At 37.5% G+C, this 26,345-nt stretch overlaps 1 protein-coding gene and 1 long non-coding RNA gene across 7 annotated transcripts in view; one reads left to right on the top strand and one right to left on the bottom strand.

Annotated features, from left to right (window-relative positions):
- Window positions 1-4,076: 4,076 nt before the first annotated feature.
- si:ch211-26b3.4 overlaps window positions 4,077-26,345 on the top strand; it is an 81,025-nt gene continuing 58,756 nt past the window's right edge. The window contains exon 1 of the mRNA XM_087253442.1: window positions 4,077-4,901. Within this exon, the coding sequence (XP_087109568.1) occupies window positions 4,838-4,901 (64 nt within the window). The 5' untranslated portion in view covers window positions 4,077-4,837. The remainder of the gene's footprint in view (window positions 4,902-26,345) is intronic.
- LOC147843951 (uncharacterized) lies at window positions 18,278-21,163 on the bottom strand. 6 transcript variants are annotated; one of them, XR_015491137.1, is made up of 7 exons: window positions 21,061-21,163; window positions 20,823-20,956; window positions 20,076-20,187; window positions 19,899-19,953; window positions 19,724-19,799; window positions 19,487-19,658; window positions 18,278-19,163 (listed from the first exon to the last, which is right to left on the bottom strand). It is a non-coding gene; the product is annotated as an uncharacterized LOC147843951 (long non-coding RNA). The 6 variants fall into 6 exon arrangements; XR_015491139.1 differs by having other exon boundaries at window positions 19,496-19,658; XR_015491138.1 differs by having other exon boundaries at window positions 20,076-20,157.

Below are 26,345 nucleotides of genomic sequence, written 5' to 3'. Positions count from 1 at the left end.
AAATTCTACACACAATAGCCCATAATGGCAATGTGAAAAAAAGATTTGTTTTAATTGTTGCAAATTTATTAAAAATGAAAAATCACACGTACATCAGTATTCACAACCTTTGCTCAAAACTTTGTTGATCCAGCTTTGGCAGCAATTAAAGCCTCAAGTCTTTTTGAATATGATGCCACAAGCTTGGTACACCTGTCTTTGGGAATTTTTGCCGATTCCTCTTTGCAGCACCTCTCAAGCTCTATCAGGTTGGATGGGAAGCGATGGTGTACAGCCATTTTCAGATCTCTCTCCAGAGATATTCAATAGGATTTAGGTCTGGGCTCTGGCTGGGCCACTCAAGGACATTCACCGAGTTGTTGTGAAGCCACTGCATTGATATTTTGCCGGTGTGCTTTGGGTCAATGTTCTGCTGGATGATGAAGCGTCGGCTGTAATTGCTGCCTATTTTAAATTCATTGATTAACAGTTATTAGGTTCATTCTAGCAAAATCACATTTGCCATTCTAAAAATGCTCGACATAATTCCTTCATGTTGTCCCAACACAATTCATTCATGCATTTTCCTTCAGCCTAGTCCCTTTAATAATCAGGGGCCGCCACAGCAGAATGAACCGCCAACTTATCCAGTATGTTTTACACAGGGGATGACCTTCCAGCTCCAACCCAGTACTGAGAAACATCCATACACACTCATTCACACTCATACACTATGGTCAATTTAGTTCATTCAATTCACCTATAGCGCATGTCTTTGAACTGTGGGGGAAACCAGAGCACCCAGAGGAAACCCACACGAACACAAGAAGAACATGCAAACTACGCACAGAAATGCCACTCAAAACTCCACTCGAACCAGCGACTTTCTTGCTGTAAGACAGTAGTGCTAACAACTGATCCACCGTGCCGTCCCTGATATCATTATTGCTAGAATAAATTGATTTTGAACAATATTTTGCACATACTTACTTATTACTTATTGGGTGTGGAATTGGCATGGATGGAGGGGACGTGTCCCCACCAGCATCCACAATAACTGAAATGTCCCTACCAATAATGTAATCGACTTCAAAAAAAAAAAAAAGAAATGATTCGTCAACTCTCAACCTACACGTGCACCAAGTCAAGTTCGCTACTAGTTCATCGTAATACTATTAACCAATGGAGAGCAATTAATTAAAATTCAGTTTCCATTTTGGCCTCCATGATTATGAAAAACAATGATCAGGATAAAACTGTTTAATTCTGCCACACACCTTTCTGAATTTCTCTGCTTTCATACCTCGTCAAGGCCTGACTGCAGTAAAATCATGTCAATATACTTTTGCAGCAAGGGTCAGGATTGGTCTTTATATTAATAAGTGTTTATTTGTTTTTATTATGTACTTTCTATATGTTTTTAAAAGCTTGAAACAGAATTTGTGCTGTTCAGAGCATGCGCTCTATGTATGTCCCCACCAATGTCAAGAGTGAATCTACGCCCTTGGTATTACAACATAGATAGTAAATACTGCTCTGTCTGAAAACATGTGACTAACCTGCTTTACTAAGCACTTTTAGGTGCATTAGTGGCTATTTAGGCACATTTGACTCACTACACTACAAAAGCAATAAATTCAAAATACATGGACAAACTCAAAATATTTGCAGCCAGTTTATGCCTATTTTAAGCATCATCCACTTGTGATCAGAAGAACAAAAATACTTGTTACTACAGATGTATTTAGGGTGTTTAAATCAGATTCTTTTTAGTGAATCAGCTGATCAGGTTACATTAAACAGGTCTCTGAGACCTGCATTAATGAAATGTTATGTAGTTTGTCTGCTCCAGCAGCAACCCAGTACTGGGAAACACGTACACACTTATTTAAAGACATACAGCTGATTTAGTTTATTTAATTCACCTATAGACAAATTACCGGTTTGTAAAAAAGTTGCAGGAAAAAAACAGGAGTGCAAGCATTTACATCGAGGGAATGACATCGGATGCGGTACAGAGTTTGTTGTTGTATTAGAGAGAAGTTATATTAATTACATGTTATATATATATATTATTTATATAATGCTTTCAGCGTATTATAACAGCTTGTCACCCAGTGATAAGCACAGTTATTCGGCAAAATTAACATTAAAGTGAGCGGAGTTCGTCTGACAGGTCCATTTGTCACAGCACCCTCCCATGGATATTGGATAAGACAAATTGGTCAAGCATCCAGCCCGAAATATACAATCTCATTGAAGCTCCAAGTGATTTTACAAGAGAGAAGTTAAAGGCCTACGAGTCTTTGGATGCCAATAATTTTGTTCTGTGTGGTCATGTGCAGGAAATAATTTTCCATGATTCCCAGAATCAAAACTATGTAGTGCTAAAAACCGAGGTTCTGCCTAGCCAAAGACAAGGAAAGAAGACGGAACTGCACAAGGTCTGGGTAATCATCAACAAGCAAAACTACTGCATTCTGACAGCGAATTAAAAGCAGTGCGGTGTACGGTAAAATTGAAGTTTTCTATATTTGGACTTTCGATTTTGGCATCGTACCACACAACACGACATGTTTGCTATTGCAACCAGTCTTTTTTTGCAACCCATGTGCGCGGTTGAACGTGTGACGCCATGTGAGAGGTAGGTTGATAATTACCCCTTAGCACATGTCTTTGGACTGTGAGGGAAACCGGAGGACCTGAAGGAAACCCAGGCGAACACGGGGAGAACATGTAAACTCCACATAGAAATGCCAACTGGCCCAGCAGGGACTCTAACCAGCGACCTTCTCGCTGTGAGGTGGCAGTGCTAACCACTGAGACACAGTGTCACCCAACACAAATCGACAAAGTTATTATTATTTGAATTGTTAAGTTGAACATAAAACAATTAAGCTGTCTGCAAAAGCAAACCTCAGGAATTGTGTTGATTCAGCCCAATTTACATAAGTAGTTTGAACAAGCAGCAAAGATGATGTTTTTGAGTGTTTAGTGTGGTTAAAGATAGAAAAACTCTTTTAAACTAATCTTGCGTTGAAAGAAATATTTTTTAATATGGTAATTGCAAATAAGCAAACACTCTTGATTGTTCTCTTATGTACTCTTATGTTCGAACAGTGTTTTCTCAAATATCGGATTAGAAGACCAATTCAAAAGACTTTTTGACTCCCTAAAGAACAAATTTTCTTAAAGAACATTTTAATAATCTTTTCCAAAAGACTCTTTTGTGGAATGGAAACCCAGCAAACAATTTTCTGTTTAATAAACGCAGACTGGGTAAAGCAAGGCTAAACTTGGGCTGTCAGTGAAATCGAATAGACTTCAAACCCAAAACTCGACTAGTCGTCAATTAGACAGATTCAACAAACTTTACCTGTGTAGTCATTCATTTCTGTTTATATGATGACTAATCTAGTAGTTTTGGTCTATTCTTAATCGTGTATTAGGTTTAGGCCCAAATTTAGCCTCATTTTAACCAATACGACTGTTTAGACGTCCATTAGACATCTGGACATCGTTCAAGACAAAAAAATGCTTGCTGGGAAGGTTCTAGTAATGTTAAAAGTTCTACATGGAAACACTGACGCTAATAATGAACCTTAATTTTTAAGTGTACACACAGGGAAATGGCATTAAAGCACAATGTTTCAAAAGTCACATATAGATAAGATGTTTAAAAGCTTAACAATGAGTGACCTTGTCCAAGTACAGTAATCTTGAAAACCGTGAGCGATTGTGATTGTCATCAACATTTAAGGGAATTCAAGATCCAACGTGTTTAAGCACTTTCATTTGGCAACACCACTTGATGACTCATTAAATGCACATTAAGAGGCAAAACCAACATGAAGACAGAGATGGTGCAGGGGTTTCCCCTCTCTGCTTCACTAGCAGAACTCCAGCACCCCAGTCTGTCGTCTCTCTCTGTCTGCGTCTTTCCGATCATTTGATCAGATCAGACTGGTGTTCTTCTCGGTCTGTTTTATCGGGTGACCCGGTTTCCCTGGCTCGGTCGGTTGCAGTTACCTCACACCGCTGCTCAGCTATTGGTTCAGCAGGCGCACAGACACTCCGACTTCTGCTACACGAGTGATATTGGGCTGCGGTGACGTAAGCGAACGGGCGCGCAGAAATTTTCCAGACGCGGACAGAGGAGCGAGCTCGTACAGCAGACCCGAAGCGGTCCAACCCAGAAAGAGAGAGAGAACCAGAAAGAGAGAGAGAGAGAGAGAGAGAGAGAGAGAGAGAGAGAGAGAGAGAGAGAGAGAGAGAGAGAAAGGGAGAGAGAGATAGACGCAGACAAGCACGCATACCAAGTAGCTGCTCGGTTGCTTCTCGCACTCAGTATCGGACCCAGTGGAGCTGTTCAGCTGTTCAGTTTATCGGTAGTGTCACCGAACAGTCCCCACGCTCACGGAACCGCTGACCCATGTGATACTGCAGCGTTGCGAGCGCCGAAGGGAGGGGGGCGAGAGACACAATTTCCCCCTGTATCTCCACTCGATAGACTGGAGAAGCAGGTGCACACTTGGGAGATAGAGAGAGAGAGAGAGATAGAGAGAGAGAGAGAGGGAAAGAGAGAGAGAGAGAGAAAGAGAGAGAGAGAGAGAGAGGGAAAGAGAGAGAGAGCTGGAGGGGGGGGCGGCAGAGTCGCGCGCGTGGATCTCTCATCACCGTCGCAGTCCTCCGCGAGGATGTATCCAACAGCTCGGCTCCTGCCGCGCGCGCGCTGCCGTCAGTGTAACGGAATCACATGTGTGATTTAGGCTAACGGCGGTTCCGATCGGTTTCTCTGGGCTCGGATGGTCCGCGCGCTCCAAACACAATTCAACCGGGACATCAACGCACACCAGCCATGGCGCTGGTCATGGAACCCATCAGCAAATGGTCCCCAAAGCAGGTGCTGGACTGGATGAAAGGTAAAAAAAACGTCCTCCCGCAGTGTGTCTGCATGACCTATAGCCGGTGGGAACGGAACGGGTGAGCGGGAAGAGCGGGGTTTCATGCGGACTGTGCGCGCCTCTGCCGTGCAGTGAGGTATTGATCGCGCTTGTGAGCCATTTTGCGCCTCTGCTCGGCGCACCATGGTGTGTGTGATCCGCACAGCGCTACACGCGTCGCGCAAGAGGGGGTGTGCGTGTGGTCTGGAGATGCGTGATGTGTGTATGTGTCTGTGTGCGCGGGCTCGAGGGTTTTGAGCCAAAACGTTTATAATGACACAAAGGACAACATGACGTTTTCATACATTGTCTAAACACGCTTATATGCATGCGTGCGCACACACAGACATTGAGATTGAGAATGAAACAGAAGCCGTTTCCAGGCTGAGTGAATAAATCTCTCTCGCGCATGCAGTTATAACCAGCACCATGGACAGAACCAGGCCGTTGCGCTGCAGATGCGCGTAATCTAGGGACCAGAAGAAGGATGACGGTATCTGTGGGAACTTGCTGAGCCTTGACAGTCCTGCCGTGGAAAACATTTTATACTTTAGCTATAGTGTCTGTTTAATGCGCTTCACATTTGTTGTTTTTAATTACCATATGCAACCACTTGCATCTTTTTTAGTTCACTAGCAATGCTTCCCATATTGACTAGGCTTTTAACTTTCTCACAGTACATATTGTACTAGTACTTAACCATGTGCTTTTACTCACTATCCTGTCAAGTAACTATTGTATTGTGTTTTGGGTTGAAGAGATGTTACTGTTGCACATTTTCGTTTAAGTAACGATTCATCATCATGCAGGGGCAACTATAACAGTCAATTCCTCCAATCAGAAATAAGGTAGACTGAAATCTTTTTAAAAATACAACGAATATCTCCACATCATCCCACTGGGTTATTAATCTTACTGTTTCATTAAAGTTTGGTGGCAGACTGTTTTTGACCGATCAGTTTATTAATGCATTAATAAAATAAATATTTAAATCTCGTAGGCACTAGAATAGTCTTCTACAAAAACAGATTTTCCTTTTAAATGCATATGATGCCTGACATGACTTTGAACCAAATAAAAGAAAAGCTTATGTAACCAGCAAGTGGTGATTGTAACTCTCACTTCTTGCAATTATTTTAATATAATAATTGCACCCATGTGGCAACACAATGATTCAGTGGTCGCCTCACAGCAAGAAGGTCGCTGGTTTGAGTATACCAGCTGGGCCAGTTGGCATTTCTGTGTGAGTTTGCTTGTTCTCCCCGTGTTCACATGGGTTTCCTTTGGGTGCTATAGGTGAATTGAATAAACTAAATTGGCCATAGTGTATGTGTGTGAATAAGCGAGTATGAATGTTTCCCAGTACTGGGGTTGCAGCTGGAGGGGCATCCGCTGTGTTAAACATGTGCTGGATAAGTTGCCGGTTCATTCCGCTGTGGTGACCCCTGATGAATAAATGGATTAAGCCGAAGGAAAATTAATGAATGAACAGCACCCATATTAGTAATAAAATATTGATTAAATGATTAATTATCAACTCTGTTTAATACTACAAAATGTAAAGAAACTTAAACTGAAGAAACAAATTTCACTCAGAAATTGTTACTATTTTTATTATCCTCAATCACAGCTTTGAGAAAAAATACTGTTTTACAGTTTAGCATCTCTCAAATTTATTAATAACATTTTATCTTATGAATTACTAATTGCAATACTTGATTAAATAAAAAAAGCACCAATAACAATAGAATCAGCAGAAATAGACTACTCAAATAAAAAAAAGAAAGCTATTTTTGTCTTTAATGGACACTATTATTGACTATATGATAAATAAATAATATCTTATAATTGTAAAATTGGATCACAGCTTAATTGTAATAATAATAAAAATAAAAACGTTTTAAACAAAAATGGACACACATTTCAGAAGAAAACAATACAAAGTAGGGCTGGGTGATTTGGCCTAAAATCAAAATCTCGATTAATTGGACATTTTAACTCGATTACGATTAATGAACGATTATTTTATTTATTTAGTTTTGTTGACAATTTTTGTACAGAAAGTAGTATTTTTATTTGGTACAAGCTGCTTTTGTTTTCTCAGTGTTTCGACATGTTGGTAAAATAACGTAATGGAGCGTGGTCACGTGACGCATGCAGTAGGGAAAGTATTTAAAAATAAATAAATAAAAAATCGACCTGGAAAAATTAAATTGATTATATTGTTCGAAATGTCAGTTTGGATTACGTTTCGATTAATTGCCCGACCTTAGTACAGAGTATCTGAATGCTGTTTGTTGACAGTCACATCATGTGCATTTATGCATTTTTAGCTCAGGGATGTGAACTCTGCCTGCCTTTGTTTGGGAAAATGGAACACATTTTCAAGAAACCCCTACCCAGTCAGACATGACAATAGGTATCTGATTAGAAATCCTATTCCATTAATGCTGTGCTCTTCTTCATATGACGTGTAAAGACACACTGACGGATGATACACAGATGCTATAAGTAGAACACAATGGAGCAGCTGTGGTGCTGAGAGAGAGAGACAGAGGGCCAAAATACCAGCAAGATCAAATGTAATCTGAAGTGAAGTTTAAGGGCATCAGTGCACGTGACATTCAGCTGCTCATAATCTCCACCCAATGAGCATTTCAAAGGTCAGATAGCCTTTGCCACCAAATCTAATAATGGACAAGTGTACACAGGAGAATCGATAATGCTTTTGATCTTTATGTGCAAAACAGCAATACTATAATGACATTCTTTTGTACACTAATAAAGTTCATCATATGGCTCACAAGCCTCTCTTACATTCCTGTACTTAAAGCTGAAAAATGGCCCTTTGTTGATCTTTGCATTGTTGTTGGTTTTAATGCTGCGTAAGCTCAGTAAGCAATGTTTCCTATAATATCCTGATTTAAGCAGAGTAAAATAATTATTAGATTAATAAAAAGGGAACATTTAATTATTGGATGTGTTCAAACTTTGCTAGTTTGGCTTTCTTGGTTTACGTGTTCATGACCAAAAAAATTAGACATTTGATCCTGGTTTCTTGTCTTCGTTTGTTTGGTCAGAGAAGAATTGGTACCCTGACTAAGCCCAGATCTTCCCAAGTGATTTTTTGCTTGCCATTTCTGTAAGTTTTGAGTAAAGTTTGGATTTCTTTCCACTGTCACCTTTGACCTGCTTAGTTTGGGTCAGTAGAGCTGACCTACAGTGAATCACATCCTTCAAACCAAGACATTTGTTTTAAATTGAACTGGATCATGATTGAACTAGATAGAAGCATTCTGTGGAACTGAACATAACTTGTTTCAAACTGATGAAACCGAATTTTAGATTATTGCCCGTTTTCTTTACTGTGAAAAAAAGTTTGTTATTTTACTGTTTTTTTTGACAGCTGGGGTGCCAGAAACAAATGTAAAATAACGGCCGTTACAGACATTTACCTTAAAATAACAAACGTTAAATTACAGAAATGTCCCTAAATTTAAATTTCCTGTAGATTTCTGTAATTTAACCAGCTGCTGAAAAAAACACTTAAAATAATGGATTTATTTTAAAGTGTTGCTAAAGCTGCTTTGACAATTTGCATTGTATAAAGCACTATAGAAATAAAAGTGACTTGACTTGGTTCTGCTTAGCGTTTACACTGTCAATTTTAAGCCCAAACCCCTAATAAACAAAACAGCTTTTACATACATTTTGCATCCAAAACAATGTTGTGTTCTGGGCTAAAAAGTCATCTGTACTTTTTTCAGTTTTGAAGAGCTTATAAAGTGTGTGAAAGATCACCAAGAATATTCTCCATAGTGCACAGAAATTGAATTGTAATGGGCAACATCACAGCTACGATGAAAAAAAAAAAACAGATATGATTGAGCATTCTTTGTTATTTACGGTCACATCTTGTGACATTGTGTCATCTTTGCTAGCCAGGCTCATTAGAAATACGTACATTTTTATGAAATGTAAAATGCATTGCTAAAGTTAGGTTTTGTTGCATGGTTGAGATGACAAATCCTCTAGAGGGCACTGTTTACATTTTTGTGAATCTGAAATACTGTATGTTACTTAGGGTGTGTTTTGCTGTTTCAGATACACATCCTTCTTGTACAGATCTATGAGAAGGCAGGGTTTGTCACACATATCACTGTCACAAACCACCCTTTTCTAAACCCAATCAATAGTGTTTTCAAAGCAAAGAGGCAAAAAGTGCATTAAGGAGGACTATTTGCATGTAGTTTTACCTTGATTTTACATTGCTTTTACCTTTTTTGTGAAACCGTGCTTCACCAAACTCAATCCAGAGCATTCTGCATCACAAATATAAAATTGTACAAAAAGAACTGCTGAGCAAACTAAGATTGTTAAGGCAATTGTATTTGATTACCCCAGCAAACAATTGTGTGTTTAACAGACATCTAATAGACATCTAAATGTAGACAGCTTGGCTTAAAAAAGGCTAAATTTGGGTTGTCCCAAAACTCGACTAGTCGTCAATTATACAGATTAGACAGACTTTATATGTGTAGTCACTTATTTTTGTTTATTTAATGACTAGTCTAGCTTTGGACTATTCTTACACGTCTATTAGATTTTCAATGACAGCTCAAATTGTGCCTTAGCCAAGACGACAATGGGCTCTATTTTAACGATCTATGTGCAAAGTCCAAAGCGCAGGGCGCAAAAGCATAAAGGGTGTGTCCAAATCCACTTTTGCTATTTTAGGACGGAAAAATCTGCTTTGCGCCGCGGCACATGGTCTAACAGGGTTGTGCTTATTCTCTTAATGAGTTATAGGTGTGTTTTAAGAATAAACCAATCAGAGTCTCATCTCCCATTACCTTTAAGAGTCAGTTGCGTCACGCCATGGCGCATTTGCTATTTACATGGTGGACTTTTAAGTGGAAAAACAACGCTTCACTAGTAAGAAAATGGTTAAACAGGCCATCTGCAGCGCAAGAATGAGAGATGAGCCTCCTCATTCTTTACTGTCACTTTCGTGGATAAGGAAACATGTACGCACAGACATCCATTAGCCTACATAATTAATTTTGTTTATTAAGCACAAAGATTTGTTTTAAAACTATTTCTAAATTCAGTTCTAATTTCCAGCAATGAATAAATGAACAATAATAACGAAGTGTGGTCAAAAAATGGAGTTATATCCAAACACACGTTCTATGCAACATATGGTCCAAAACCTTGTGGACAAATCTAAGCTTGTTTTGAATAAAACAAATATAAATATGCATTTAATAAGTAATAGTGCTAATAATGATAGCATTACACAGAAGCAAGTTGTCGCAAATAAAATGAAAAAAGAAAAGAATTGCATGGAAATTGTCCTTAATATATCCCTGTAAATATCCTTAGTGTGAAAAGGAACACAAGTTATTGTCGTCATACTGCCCTGTAGAATTATTTTACCTAAAACCTGCAATCAAACGTATGTTGAACAAATTTTTTTTTACATTTTACAAAAAATGTAGGCTTTCCAGCAAGCCTGAGTTGATATTTTTAGTGTTTTTACATGTCTTTGGTCGGCGTTGTGTTCACGCTTGTCGAACCACACCAGAGTTAGTTACGAAGTGGAGCAAGATCTATCTTTTCAGCAGTCTAAGTCTGCTTGTTGGGTGCATACCAAGTTTCAGATTGCAGCATTCACACTTATTCAGCAGTTCAATCCAAACATGCCAAGTGTGAACATACCCTAAAAAAGTGGCTGATAAGAGTAATTTATTTGTGAATCATGCAATTCTGTCTGTTTGTCTGGTTTGTTTTCAACACACTGAAGAGAATGTGAATTGCATTACCGTGATTGCGTGGTTTAGTTTTGATTCACTAAAGAGAACTGGGTAATCAGATTTGCTCCTGAATCTGATTACCCTGTTTGTGCAGTATGTTCCTGATTCACAGAAAAGAGCCGGCTGATAAGAGTCAGTTGTTCATGAATTGGACTGCACTAGTCACGACGTACGTTTGTTTTTTTCACACAGAAATTTCCAAACAGGATTTGCTGAACTGCTGAGGGTCTATATTTGGTCAGAATTCAATATAGAAGTGTGAACTCATTCGAAACTCAAGTAAAATATAATTTCTTTTGCCATGGAGATTCTCCCCTGCTGCTGAAAGGGACTGATTAATTCTGTATTTTGGAGAACTAGGTTTCACGGCCAGTTGTGCAGGATGGTTTCCATTTTCAGGAGCACAGTCTCAGATGCAGCTGTAATCTAGCTGCTTGTGCAAAATATTCACAATTACTGCTGACAAAGAGTTTGGTAGACCTCAGAGCACCTGAGCCAGGGTCAGTTTGTTGGTAGTGATACTTTTTTTTTTTTGCATCAAATATTCTTCGAGATTCTGCAGAAGGAATCATCTGTCAGCATGAGTTTATTGTCCGCTGTTTATTTCCTAAATTGTATTTATTGCTTGCCGTCTTTGGCCAGCTGCCATTGCCATATTTCTATTACATTATATGTGCGTGTTTCATTCTTTTTTCATCCCTTTGGCAAAATGACAATAAAAAACTTGCATTTTTGCAGAGAAGTGGCATGTGCTGATGATGTCTGCAGGGATAATCTGCCTCCTCTAACATTACACACATCTTGTAATATTAAACTCTGCTGACTGTCCAGTTTTGACCTTTACAGCTTACAATTGAAAAATCATCATGCAGGTTGACATTCCAAAAGGTCTTAGGCTCAAGATGACAGCTAGGACTGTGGCAATGCATTTGGTACAACAGTTCACTAAGTTATTTTAAGGTTATGGTCACACTAAAGGGCCAATGTGAGAACAGAATGTACCAAATCTTTAAAAACAAGAGATTCCCAGAGCTTCTATGTTGTCTGTGAAAGCTAGAAGACATTTTTTTTCAAGAGTTCGAACTTTATAATCAAACTGAAATATCACTAGGATTAAATGCTTTCTTAATTGCTGTTTTCTCACTAAGGTTGGGTGATATTGCAAAAAAAAAAAATTATTACGACATCATGTTTCATATCATTTGATAATTTTTTAATATTTTTTAACAATCCATTTAGGAATATTAGAATTTTTTATATTTAAAAACTTTTTTTTTACCAACATTACTAAGGCAAATAGTCAAAAACTCAAATATTTAAACAAAATATCTCATCTCTTTATAATAAAAGTGTTAACAAGATTCTTAAACTTGTTATAAAGTGTGTGCAATGGTAAAGGTAGATCAACATCTGTAGGGTGTGAATAATAATCATACAGTAAACCTCAAGCTCTAAACAAAAGAAATTATGACGATCAAATCTGAGTATCAAGTAAAGGATCCAGCCATCATTATTCAAATACATACTGCAACATTATAAATTGTGAAGTTGAACGACTACATTAGCCCCTATGCTAAAAAGCACATTTTAATAAAACTATAGCCTTCATAGCGAAACTTAATAACAAACTTTTTTATCATTATTGACAATGGTGTTTGGTCAATAAATATCGATGCTGATTTTATTACCCAGCCCTATTTCTCACCTCTTTTATTTTGTTGTGTTGTGTTTTCATTGTTATCGAAAGGAAAGAGTGCACTATATATTTGTCCTATGCCTGCGATGGCTGAGAGACCTCAAGTGCACTGCAAATAAAGAAAACAAATGCAAATAGAAATAGAAACACTCTTACAAACTAAGAAAGCAGCTTCATTCGCTTGACAACACATGTACACTCACATTCTTACACACATTCAAATATTCTGATTTTAAACAGGAAGCAGCCAGGTTTGTCACTTTTTGGGGTTTCTCTACACATTTCTTTTATTGTGGTCTGCACTATTTGCTGTGCGTTTCTGTATTTGCATGTGTTGTGAGTATTTGAGTGCGTGTGCGTTAGGGCTGCACGGTATTGAAAAAATATTTTCGGTATTTTATTTTTCTGCGTTAAATATTATGATGTGAATAAGATCACAAGATAATTTGAATAGCACTATTTGATAGTTTTCAGGGGAGTCTTAGAATATTCAGGTACAGATATTGAATAACCACAATGCAAAAAATGATTTTCTTACTTTGTTTTGTCTCGTTTCCAGTTCAAATACCAAAACATTCTTAGAGCAAGTAAAAATATTTTGTTTGATCCATCAGAAGAAATAAGTCAAAATTAGAAGATTTTCCTCAAAACAAGCTAAATTATCTGCCAGTGGGGTAAGTGCAATAGTCTTGATTTTGCTTTGAAATGTAGATATTTGGACTAGAAACCAAACAAAAATTATAAGTAAGAATTTTTCTTTTTTGCATAAATCATATAAATTCCACATAAATACAGTGATTAAATTCAATTCTGTAGCTCCTGCTCAATTATAATTCAGACTCATCATTGCCATCTTTGAGTTGTGACTGTAGCGGATGCACACATTGCAACGTCGATGCTGAAATGATATACTGTGTAGCCCTATAGTTTGTGTTGTGCAAATTTATAAAGATTTTTTCTCAGCTTATTAGTTTTCCTATTTACGTGTATTTTAAAAACCTGCAATGCATTTGACACACAATCCTTAAAACAGCAGTGGATGTTCCCTGTATATCGCTACAATGTTCTGTCCAGCCTCTTTTTACTCTTGCAAAAAGCAAAGAATGAAAATGAAATGGGTCTCATGGTGGTGCAGTGGGTTGCAAGATCACCTCACAGAAAGGTTGCTGGTTCGAGCCTCGGCTAGGCCAGTTGGCATTTCTGTGTGGAGTTAGCATGTTCTCCCCATGTTGGCGTGGGTTTCCTCCGGGTGCTCCGGTTTCCCCCACAAGTCTGAAGACATGCGGTATAGGTGAATTGGGTAGGCTAAATTCTGTGTAAATGAGAGTGTATGGGTGTTTCCCAGTGATGGTTGCAGCTGGAAGGGCATCCGTTGTGTAAAACATATGCTGGATAAGTTGGTGGTTCATTCCACTGTGGCGACCCCAGATTATTAAAGTGACTAAGCCAAAAAGAAAATGAATGAATGAATAAAAAAGAAGTTCACCATGAGTATATCAGAGTCTTGAATAATGTTCAGTCTCTTATTCGCTGCATGTGTACTAGGGCTGCACGATATTAGAAAAATTGCAGTATTTTGTTTAGCTGCGATATCAATATAATTACACCAGATGATTTGAAGAGCATATACTTTATTAGGTACACCTTTCTAGTACATGGTTGGACCCCCTTTTGCCTTCAGAGCTACCTCAGTCCTTAGTGGCATAGATTCAACAAGGTACTGGAAATATTGCTCAGAGATTTTGGTCCATATTGACATGATAGCACCACGCTGTTGCTGCAGATTTGTTGGCCATGATGTGAATCTCCTTTTCCACCACAACCAAAAAGTGCTCTATTGGATTAGGTTCTGGTGACTGTGGAGGCCATTTGAGTACAGTGAAGTCATTGTCATGTTCAAGAAACCAGTCTGAGATGATTCCTACTTTAAGTAGATGTCAAACGATGGGTACACTGTGGTCATAAAGGGATGGACATGGTCAGCAACAATACTCAGGTAGGCTGTGGCATTGACACAGTGCTCAGCTGGTACTAATGGGCCCAAAGTGTGCCAAGAAAATATCCCCCACACCATCACACCACCACCACTAGCCTGAACCATTAAAATAAGGTAGGATGGATCCATGCTTTCGTGCTGTTGACAACAAATTGTGACCCTACATTCCAAATGCCGCAGCAGAAATTGATACTCCTCAGACCAGGCAATGTTTTTTTAATCTTCTATTGTCCAATTTTGATGAGCCGGTGTAAATTGTAGCCTCTGTTTCCTTTTCTTAGCTGACAGGAGTGGCACCCGGTGTGGTCTTCTGCTGCTGTAGCGCATATGCCTCAAGGTTGGACGTGTTGTCTATTCAGAGATGCTCTTCTGCATACAGTACCTCAATTGTAACGAGTGGTTATATGAGTTACTGTTGCCTTTCTATCAGCTGGAACCAGTCTGGTCATTCTCTTCTGACCTCTGGTATCAACAAGGCATTTTCTACCACAGAACTGCCAATATCAGATATTTTCTTTTTCGGACCATTCTCTGTAAACCCTAGAGATGGTTGTGCATGAAAATCCCAGTAGATCAGCAGTTTCTGAAATATTTAGACCAGCCCATCTGGCACCAACAACCATGCCACATTCAAAGTCACTTAAATCTTTCCTCCCCATTCTGACGCTCAATTTCAATTACAGCAGTTCGTCTTGACCATGTCTACATGCCTAAATGCATTAAGATGCTGCCATGTGATTGGCTGATTAGAAATTTGCATTAACGAGGAGTTGTACAGGTATACCTAATAAAGTGGCCAGTGAGTGTACATCGATGCTCAAACAATATATTGTTTAGCTCTAATGTGCACAATAAAATGTTATATCTATTTTATACAGTATATGCTCTGGTTATTTTCACAGTTGTTGCTCACTCATTACTTATCAAAGCATTAATCTCTATCGATCTCTTTTAACAAAATGAGTGCACACTCCATAAGCCCTGGTGGCTCACCTGATTTATTTAATAAAACCTTTCCAAAGACCTAATTTCATTTGCAAACCTATTCAACTTGTTTGTGTCTATTTATATTTAGGGATTTTTAAAAATTGGTATTTAAGATGCCTTTGGAAATAATCAAATGCTTTTGCCTGACACATGAATATAAACGCACAAAAAGTAATACAGCTGGGGGGTCGCTTAAAGACTCTCTCTGTATAGTTGTAATCTCAGAAGAATATGTAAATGAGCAATGGCCACATATACACTGCAGCTAAATCCAGCTTGTCACTTCACCTTTTACTGCTTCATCTTTCTCTGTGCACAGAGAGTTCAGTCATGAACAGGAGCAACAACTGCATTCTACAGCTGTGACATTACACAAACTATTTTAAATAATGTATTTAATTATGTATCTCTTGCTTGTAAGCATAGTCCAAAAACACAGGAAAGGAGGAGTGACTTAGCTTGGAATGTCTTTCTAGATCTTTCTACACTGAGAAAATGGTTCATTGCAAACAATTTATATAGGCTGAATTTAAACAAACAAATTAAGTTGAACATTGCTCCATTTAATTTGTTTAAATTCAGCCTATATAATTTGTTTATAAAAACTTGTCTTGAATTTTTTGGTAAATCCAATGAATCTTTTTTTCAGTGTAGAAAAACATTAAATGCGATCAAGCATTTATAATATGATAAAATCCAAATGCTTTATTTTGTAAATAAAGAAGCCATATGCTGAATTATTGCGACCTGCACTGTCTACTTTGTTTACTCCATTATCTGTATCACTTAAACCCCAAGAGGCTTAATAAGTGTTGCTTATTATAAGTGAACTTAGCAACATGTCAACAGCCCCAAACATAAACAAAAAGATCCCTCTGTTAATAGCGGCTTAGTTAAAATATGGCTTCTTCTCAGAAACGGCAGATACAACACACATTAAAAACATATCCTACTGTATTTTATAGCATAGTGCTTTTGAACCATACATTAGACCGTTTCAATGTGGTCATGTCAGAAGTTGGGTACTCTGTGGTCATAGGCTGTAGGCTGTAGTGTTAAAACGATGCTCAATTGGTACTAATGGGCCCAAAGTATGTCAAGGAAATATCCCCCACACCATTACACCACCACCAACAGCCTGAACCATTGATACAAGGCAGGATGGATCCATACTTTCATGTTGTTGATGCCAAATTCTGACCCTGAATGTCGCAGCAGAAATTGAGAGTCATCAGACCAGGCAACTTTTTTTCAATCTTCTATTGTCCAATTTTGGTGAGCCTGTGCAAATTGTAGTCTCAGTTTCCTGTTCTCAGCTGACAGGAGTGGCACCCAGTGTGGTCTTCTGCTGCTGTAGCCCATCTGCCTCAAGGTTTGACGTGTTGTGCATTCAGAGATGCTCTTTTACATACCTCAGTAGTAGTGAGTTATTTGAGTTACCGTTGCCTTTTTATCAGCTGGAACAAATCTGGCCATTCTCCTCTGACCTCTGGCATCAACATGGCATTTGCACCCACAGAACTTTCTCTTTTTCGGACCATTCTCTGTAAACCCTAGGGATGGTTGTGCGTGAAAATCCCAATAGATCAGCAATTTCTGAAATACTCAGATCAGCCTATCTGGTGCCAACAACCATGCCACGTTCAAGGTCACTTAAATCCTTTTTCTTCCCTATTCTGATGCTCGGTTTGAACTGCAGCAGATCGTCTTGACCATGTCTACATATATAAATGCATTGAGTTGCTTCCAAATGATTGGCTGATTAGAAATTTGCATTAACGAGCAGTTGAACAGGTGTACCTTATAAAGTGGCTTGTGAGTGTATACAGTATAATTCACTTTTATGGATGAAAACACTACAGTATCTACCATAAACTACTATAGTATTTGTTTCATGTAATGGATCATGTTCTGCAGACACACATGAAACAATAATTGATATAAATAATTCTTGTATTTAAATACACAACATTTTTTACTCATTCGTTTTTCTAAATATTTGTAAATAAATATGGTGTTTTAAATCATATAATTTTGACAGCTCTTTTGGGCTTTTAAAAAAAACAACAGATCATAGTTTTTGGATATTTGTATCCTTGCTCACTGACAGTTGTGACCAAGCCCAGTGCATCATAGTCATTGAAGATTTCCTTCGGAAACGGGAAAGCTACAACCCTATTCTGTAGTAAAGCAGCACATATTAAAATAAGTTTTGTCTTTCTACATAACGGACAGCAAGTTTTAATAAAAGTCCATCCTGCCAAAGGAGAATTACTCATTTGAACTGTGGCTATTCCGAATAACCTACAGTTCTCACTGTATCTGCAGTATACAGAATGCACATTTTCTCTAAGCATGGAAATCCCGGATGAGCTGTAATACATTTGCCAAAATGTGCGTTATACAACAGAGCTCCCTGGCCTGGCCTGAATACTGTATCCCATAATGGAAAGTGCTTGACATTTCATTTTCAGAGTGAGAAATAAATCAGAAGTTATATCAGCCACTCCAAAGATATCAAATATTAAGACATTATAAGTCAATGCAATAAAAATAGAATTGATAATTAATGTGTTAACAATCATGTCACATGCACTCTCAGAAAAAAAGGTACAAAATTGTACCTTTTAGGGTACAAATGGCCCGTCACTGGGGTGGTACCCTAAAGGGTACAATTTTGTACCTCTGTTTAGAGGTACAAAATTGTACCTTCTACATTTGTACCATTTAAGGGACAATTTTGTACCCCCAAGGAAGGTACGAAAATGTACCTTCTTATATTATATAGCATTTTCAGGGTACTGACCCAGGCATTTTGATCCTTTGGTGACTGCATGCACAAATAAATAAATTATTTTGGTTCGCAGATGTCCATTTTTATTTAGAAATGTAATAATATTTTATTAAAACTCACAACTGAATGTGTCAAGTAATAAAATTACACAGCAAGTATAAACCAGACATGTAAAACAGTAAAAAGATCAATTTAGATAACAAATAAAAATTGTTCACTCACTGTACAGTAAATCATCTACACTTAATACAAAGACCACAAGAATACTGTTTAAGATTTATAAACACATTACACAGGCTACATCAAGTACTGCACTTTATAAAGTCCAAAGTATTTGTCTTTAGTCAGAATACTCGGTCATAATAAATAATTTGCCATCAACATTTTCTCTGTATTTCAGAATGAAGGCAATGTTTCTCTATAAATTGCATCAACAGTGCAGAAAACCAAAAACATTAGTAGCCTCTTCTTCAACATCAGTAGATTACTCCTCATCATCCTCAAGTGGAGTTGTAATTTGTTGTAACAATACGTTTATGCTTTTGGTAAACATGACATGTAAGGCACTCATAACTGGAAAATGTTCTTTGATAGTCATTAGGACCACAAGTTATTTAAAAATTTGCTTTATGCATGAATGAGAGCAGTGTGCTGGATTAACTTGATGATTGTGATTATCCCAAGAGCATGTAGAGAAACAAAAAACAAGGTTGATCCCTCTGGTAGCTGGAGTGGGTCGAGGCTTGTCATCGTCCACAGTTCATTCAAAACATTCCACTGCAGAAACATCAAGGTGTTCTTCAAATGAGATGGATAAAAATGTATATTCGTCCACACCATTGACCCGGCCAATCACAATGCCATCCCTCTGAAGACTGCCGTAACTCGTTTTGTTGTTCAGTTGGTGGTGTCCTCCTGTACTTGAACTGTTGGATGTGGTGAAGATGATTCACTGTAAATAACAAAGCAATAATTTCATTAATATCATTGATGAAGAGAAAGTCAACATGCATAGAATGTGAAATAATTAATATTCACTGATTTAAAAAAAAAAAGTATAACAGATAAAATGATTAATATAAAGTTCATTTACTCATTCATTTTTTTTTTTTGGCTTAGTCCCTTTATTAATCTGGGGTCGCCACAGTGAAATGAACTGCCCACTTATCCAGCATTTTACGCAGCAGATGCCCTTCCAGCCACAACCCAGTAATACAAACATTCATACACACTCATTCATACACACATTTATACACTACAGACAAATTAGCTTACCCAATTCACCTATAGCGCATGTCTTTGGTCTTGTGGGGAAACCGGAGCACTTGGAAGGAACCCACACGTACATGGGAAGAACAAGCAAACTCCACACAGACATGCTAACTGACCCAGCCGAGGCTCGAACCAGCGACCTTTTTGCTTTAAGGTGACTACCCACTTTGCAATCCTAATATAAAGAATTATAAAATGCATTTATCACAGCATATACTAAACAGAAAACAACTTACGCACCTGAGTACAGCAAAATGTTGAAGTTTCTCGCTAAACAAGGCTGGCAACATGAGAAGTGCTGCTGTAAAATCAATTCCTGGAACATAAGATGTGGCATACAAACAAATATGAAGGAATCCATACAAAGCTAGAATTTAATAATATTAATCAAGTAGAGAAAATTTAGAAAGAGTACCTTAGAGTCAGGTCCATAGCATTCTTCAGTTGATCTCTCATCTTTCGATGAATACCTAGAAAATAATTTTAAACATATATGTGTACATTTATTGTTGTTTGTAAGTAAAAACCTACAAATTTAAAATAGTATGTAAGTCATTAAAACCATGGTATACAGATAATGAGAAATACTTACATCTTGTACTGAGCCATGCTTTCATATGAAATGCCTTCACTGGTCTGATGCTGTCAGGCTGCATTCTGTTGTTCCAACTGTCCTGAAGGTCAAATGGAAACTTTAAAAACTTCTGGAAAGCAATAAGAGAAAATAATAACTATTTGTTTATTTTTAGATATTTATAAAATAGTTAAAATACTGTAAGGTATTGTATTAAATATTACATTAAAGAACGAAGCATTACTTAAAACGTCGATTCATACAACGTGGTACGTTAATAATTATACATTAACATAAGCATAAACAAGAGTGAAGCACCAACAATTCTGGACATGAGAGTTTGTGGACACTCCTCAACGTTAATGTAGACACTAAAACGAAGACGTGTACAGGAATACACACACCACGTTTGTAATTAGCCACGGTTACATAATCGCTTGCTTTGCTCACGGGCCGATTCCGGCTCGGATGCGGCAGCCTCGGCTCGCTTACTGCTGCCCGATTGAAGCAGTCCGAATAGAGCAGTGAGTCCATAGGCATCCGGTCCGAGTACAGCAAATGGAGCCGGGCCGAGGGGTAAGTCTCCGGCAGGCGAGAAACTAGCCGGAACTGGCCCGAGTGTTTTGCTATCTGGGTCGCGATTATATTCCGCAGTGGCAACACTTAATAATAAAGCAGTAACGTAAGATATGAGGCGCGAATACGTAGGCGATAAAGGGTGTTTTTACACCGTGAAAACTAATAGCATATAGTTAACTTACTCACCTTCTATAAAGTTATGTCCCGCGGTGACTTCAATATCATATTGTATAAACTTCTATAATAAGCTGCAGACATCTTAGCCAACTCCATCCTGCAGGCAAACGTACACCAAGCAGTCCAGAGAATTTTTTCGCGGTCTTTAAGCGGGGGAAAGCCGAGGCACGAGAGTCAGACAAAAGCAGTAGAACATGGCGTCACATGTAAAAATGAAACTGAAAATATGTCATAAATACATATTTACCTGAAAAGCGTGGACTCCAAAATAGACTTTTCTTTGAAAATCGTGCGAAGTTCTGTGTAAACAGCCAGCATGAGCAAACTCGACCGCCTCAGTAACAAACACTGCCAAGCCGCATTCTTAAAGAGACAGCAACATCTCCACCTGAATGAAGATACTGTCACTCTGCATGATCCTTATTCTAAATCCCATTTAGGGTCTTAAACAGTAAGTAAAGACCAGTATTTACGTTTTTAATTATTAAAATTACATTCAATTCTACATTAAATTGTAAATATTTTTTAAGAAAAAATTACATTTGAATACATTAAAAAATAATTATTAAAGTATTTTATTCAATCAATTTATTAAATTTATATTTTTAAATTATGTATTTCAGTATTAATGTTTAGTATTAATTAATTAAAAATTAGTGTTATATGGTGTCTTGATCTTATAAGCTGAGGGTACAATTTTGTTCCTATAGGGAAACAAAATATATAATTGTACCTTTAAAGGTGCCAAAAGGGTCCCTTACAGTACAATTATGTACCCAAATGTGCTATAAAAGGTACAAAAGTGTACCTTTCAAACCTAAATCTGGACGTTTGTACCTTTTTGGCCCATTTGAGTACAAAATTGTGCCCTAAGGACCAATTTGGGACCTTTAAAGGTACAATTATATATTTTGTTCCCTCTAGGAGCAAAATTGTACCCTCATTGTACCTTTTTTTCTGAGAGTGTGTAAATGTTTGCTTTTAAATGTTTAAAGGGTTAGTTTACCCAAAAAAGAAAATTCTGCTGTTAATTACCCAGAAAAAAAAAACAAACATAGTCAAAACATTTTAATGTGACTTCAGAGGTTAAAGTGTGATCAGAACATTTTGAGTGCCAACAAATCTGTAAATATGACTTTTCATCTGTATTTTCTCTTTCTCATCAGGGTACTACCATTAGAGTTACCAGTGCAACACACGAGCATCATATTGCATGTAGTAAATGCACATCCAGATAAGACGTAGAAGACATTGGCAAACAAAGTTATTTATACAGTTTTTTGGTGTACAAAAGTGTTCTTGGAGCTTCATTTTGAATACATTTGAAATGTCTTGACAGAATTTTTGTTTCCTTTTCTTAACTTAAAAAAATTTGTGACTGTTGCTCTCTTTGGAGGATGAGTGATCTCTCAGATGTCATCTAAAAAAAACGTAATTTGTGTTCTGAAGATGAACGAAGGTCTCAGGGCAGGGCCGGAGTGGGACTCTTTTTCAGCCCTGGAGTGTCAAGCCTTAGACCGGCCCACCTCAGTTCACCACTGACTATATTAAAATAAGGGTATTTCTAATTCAGTTTCTAACTACACTATCACGTCTCTTTTTGAGAAAACAGCTGTTTTAGAACTTCAAATGTTCAACAACCCTTACAGTATTATATGTCTTAACAATAAAAATGAAAAAAATAAAAATTCAACTCTAACGAGGACCGAACCTGGGTTGGCGGCGTCATAACCTAACGTGCTAACCACTGAGAAAATAGATAAAAAGAGCAGAGCTGCGGTAAAATAATGAATAAGAAGACTGTGGTCAAGTAGATCAATAAATAATTTTTAAAAAGTGTGACTGCTGAGAGCGGCAGATTCTGGAGCTAGGGACACCGGCCCTCGCGGCCAAAAAACGGACCGGCCTACCGGGAATTCTCCCGGTCCTCCCGATTAGCCAATCCGGGCCTGTCTCAGGGGATTACTACAATATGAAGGAGAGTAATTAATAACCAAATTTTCATTTTTGGGTGAACTAACCCTTTAATTCTTTCATTTGGCAGTACACTAGTATTTTGTGTGAGCCTTTTCTTATCCAACATAAAATGTGTTTTATTTTAATAACTATTTTGCAAATGTACTCTTCAAGCTAACCCGAGTCATCTAGCAAACAGATGCCATATACACTACCTGACAAAAGTCTTGTTGTTGATTCCAGTTGTAAGAGCAACAAATAATAATTTGAATTCTAGTTGATCATTTGGAAGATACAACATCTGTTGAGCTGCATCCCAATCATCACAAATACTGCAGAAGACCTACTGGAACCCACATGGAGCCAAGAGTCTCACAGAAATCAGTCAAGTTTGGTGAAGGAATAATCATGGTTTGGGGTTACAATTAGTATGGGGGTGTGTGAGAGATCTGCAGAGTGGATGGCACAATCAAAAGCCTGAGGTATCAAGACATTTGTGCTGCCTATTACATTACAAACCACAGGTGTGGTTTCAGCCTCCACATCAAAGTTTCTGAAAGTAAAGAAGGTCAAGATTTTCCAGGATTGTCCAGCTCAGTTACCAGACATGAACATTATTGAGCATGTCAAGGGTAAGATGAAGGAAGAGGCATTGAAGATAAATCCAAAGAATCTTGATGAACTCTGGTAGTCCTGCAGGAACGCTTTGCCATTCCAGATGACTTAATTAATAAGTTATTTGAGTCACTACAGAGATGTATGGATGCAGTCCTCCAAGCTCATGGGAGTCAAACACAATATTAATTCTCTTTCCACTGCACCATGACTTTATATTCTATATTAAACATTATTTCTGTTAAGTGACAAGAATTTTGTCTCTGCAAAGTCAGACCTTACTGTCCTAATTAAATCATTAAAAATCAAGGCTTGATCATATTTTATTTTGGTAAAATAAGCATAATCTAGAGGCCTTTGCCTTTTATATAAGCTGCTTCTGATACCAGATGATCAACAAGAAGTCAAGTTAATATTTGTTCTAAACACTTGGATAAGCGTCAAGACTTTTGTCAGGTAGTGTATATCAGTTATTCCAACACATTTTGATCTACTTTTAAAAACATTCTGTGAAATGCCGCTGATGTCCTATGCAGATAATGTTTCAATAGGAGATATGATATAACATCTAGCTTGTCGAGCCATTTCACGAGGCTTTTATGAACACCCGTGTTTTTTGAATACAGCCTGAATGTCTAAAAACTCCCTTTCTAAATAGATGGACCAGACAGGCTGTCTGAAGGGGGGGGATGGAAATAAGAGTGAGGTCAGGTCACAAAATAAGCAGCATTTAGACATGCTCTCTTGTGCTGATTCAGAAACTGAAAAGAACTTATTTGATGAATGCCTTCAGCTTAATGAACCCAAAACAAATTGACTGCATCAGTGGGGAAAGTGCTCTGCTCTTTCTCACTTTACCTGAGCTGAGTGTTTTATCACTCATTACCTGCTCTTCCTGAAGCTCAAGGTCAGCTTCTCTCACTAATACAGGAGGCTCCAGGCACTCATTTAAAATCATTTTAAATGGTGGATCACCTTCCATGAACCGTAGCTGCACAAATACTCAGCCCTCATCACTTACACTCTCAAAAATAAAGCTTCTAAAAAGGAAGTTTTAGCAGCGATGCCATAAAAAAACAAACACATTTTGGTTACCGAGAAAATTATTTTTTTAATAATGCGAAGAACATTTTGATAATCTAAAGATCATTTTATAACTATAAAGAATCTTCTATAGAATAAAAATATTCTACTGATGTTAAATGTTCTACAGGGAATGCCAATGAGTAACCTTTATTTTCAAGAGTGTGGGATTTTCTGTATTATTTTTTAAAAATGTTTGGCTGGTGTTTGTTTGAATGGAAACAGCAGGCATCTTTTTGCAAACAGTAGGGGAGTAGTTTGCACATATTTTATGATGTAAGAGTCTTGAACTTATCATGAGGGGCTTATTTTTTTAACAGTGAACATGCAGCATGTTGTCTGCACCAGCAACAACAGACATCAGCTGGCAAGTATGTTAGGCAGTTTGACTGTAAAGGTACAAAATTTAGATTTTTTTCCCTTAAGTTACGAAAAAAAAAAAAAGATTAGGGCTAACCATTGAGCCTCCGTGATGACTAAATAGCTTGGCATTAATCACTCACCCTCTCGTTGTTCCAATCCCCTGAGACCTTTGTTCATCTTTGGAACATAATTGAAGATATTTTAGATGAAACAGGAGAGCTCCTTCATCCCTCATAGAAAGCATTGGTCCCAAGATATCCAGAGAAGAAATCGAATACATTATCAAAACATTCTGACTTCAGTGGTTTAACTGTAATTATACGAAGCCCCAAAAACACATTTCTGTAGCAAAAAAAAAAAAAAAAAAACGGTAAATATAACTCTGGTCATCTACATATTCTCTGCCATGTCAGAGTGCATGAGGGTAAGTGTTTAGTACAGGCAGTACAACATCTTGCCATTAGAATCATCATCAGTTGACATTGACAGCAGTTTTTTTTTGTTTTTTGTTTTTTTTTGGCACACAAAAGTGTTCTCTGAGCTTTTTTATGATCACTGTTGGAGGCACATGGAATGTTTTCGACTTTGAACATCTCAGGACCTTTGGACCTTTATCTATAGAGGATGACTCTGACATAGCAGTAAGTATTAAGTAAATAATGTGCAGTTGCTTGTCCACTACTGCCTTTTTGAGACTTAAAAAATTCAGCCGGCAAGGTTTCTTAAGCTCCTAAAATGTCTGTGATTCGGCTGATGCTTTTGCTTTCTAATGTGCACGCGCACACAGTCACGAGTGAGGGAAACATAACATAAATAATTCTTTAATATAAAGACTAAGAATAGCTTTACTATTTATTCGGAGAGTATGAAATGACTGATCTAAACTGGCTGCAAAATATATGTACACCATTAGTAATGATTAATCGATGCATTTGTCTTATTTAAATAATGTACACATTTTAATCATTTTAATTTTATGATGTCAATATATTACATATCTTATATACATGAATGATTAGGCATTCAAGTTTGCTTTGAACTTGAAAGAAATAGAGAAGCAGATTTGACCTGTCAGTGGGTGCACATGGCTCCTGAATAGCATACAAGTAAGAGAAATGGTCTTTTTTACTTTAACCATTAAAAAGAAGCAGTGTAAATAAATAATACAATTATTGTCAAAAGTTAAATTATGTTTTGTTTGTTGCATATAGTTAACTATTTTTGTCTTGTGGGTAAATTGTGTGTTTTAATCCGGCCACCATCTCAAGTATATTTTAAACCTGTGTAAAGCACTGCATCCGACATACTGTTGAACCATGCAGGTCAAACAGGATTCAAACTAGGGGTGTTAAGTTCCGAGTTTTATGCAGTCGACTACAATTCATATATAAAGTGTGCAATTAAGATTATTTCCCATTATTAAATAGAAAGATGAAAAAACAGTCTTATCATCAAAGATCTCTGAGGTTTGTTGTAGATAAGTGGTTTTCAAAGCTTGTCCTGGCGTATGTTTCC

The sequence above is a fragment of the Danio rerio genome, chromosome 5 (genome assembly GCF_052040795.2).
Source record: "Danio rerio strain M-AB ecotype USA chromosome 5, GRCz13ab, whole genome shotgun sequence".
NCBI classification, from domain to species: Eukaryota; Metazoa; Chordata; class Actinopteri; order Cypriniformes; family Danionidae; genus Danio; species Danio rerio.
This window is presented reverse-complemented; position numbering and strand designations above follow the sequence as displayed.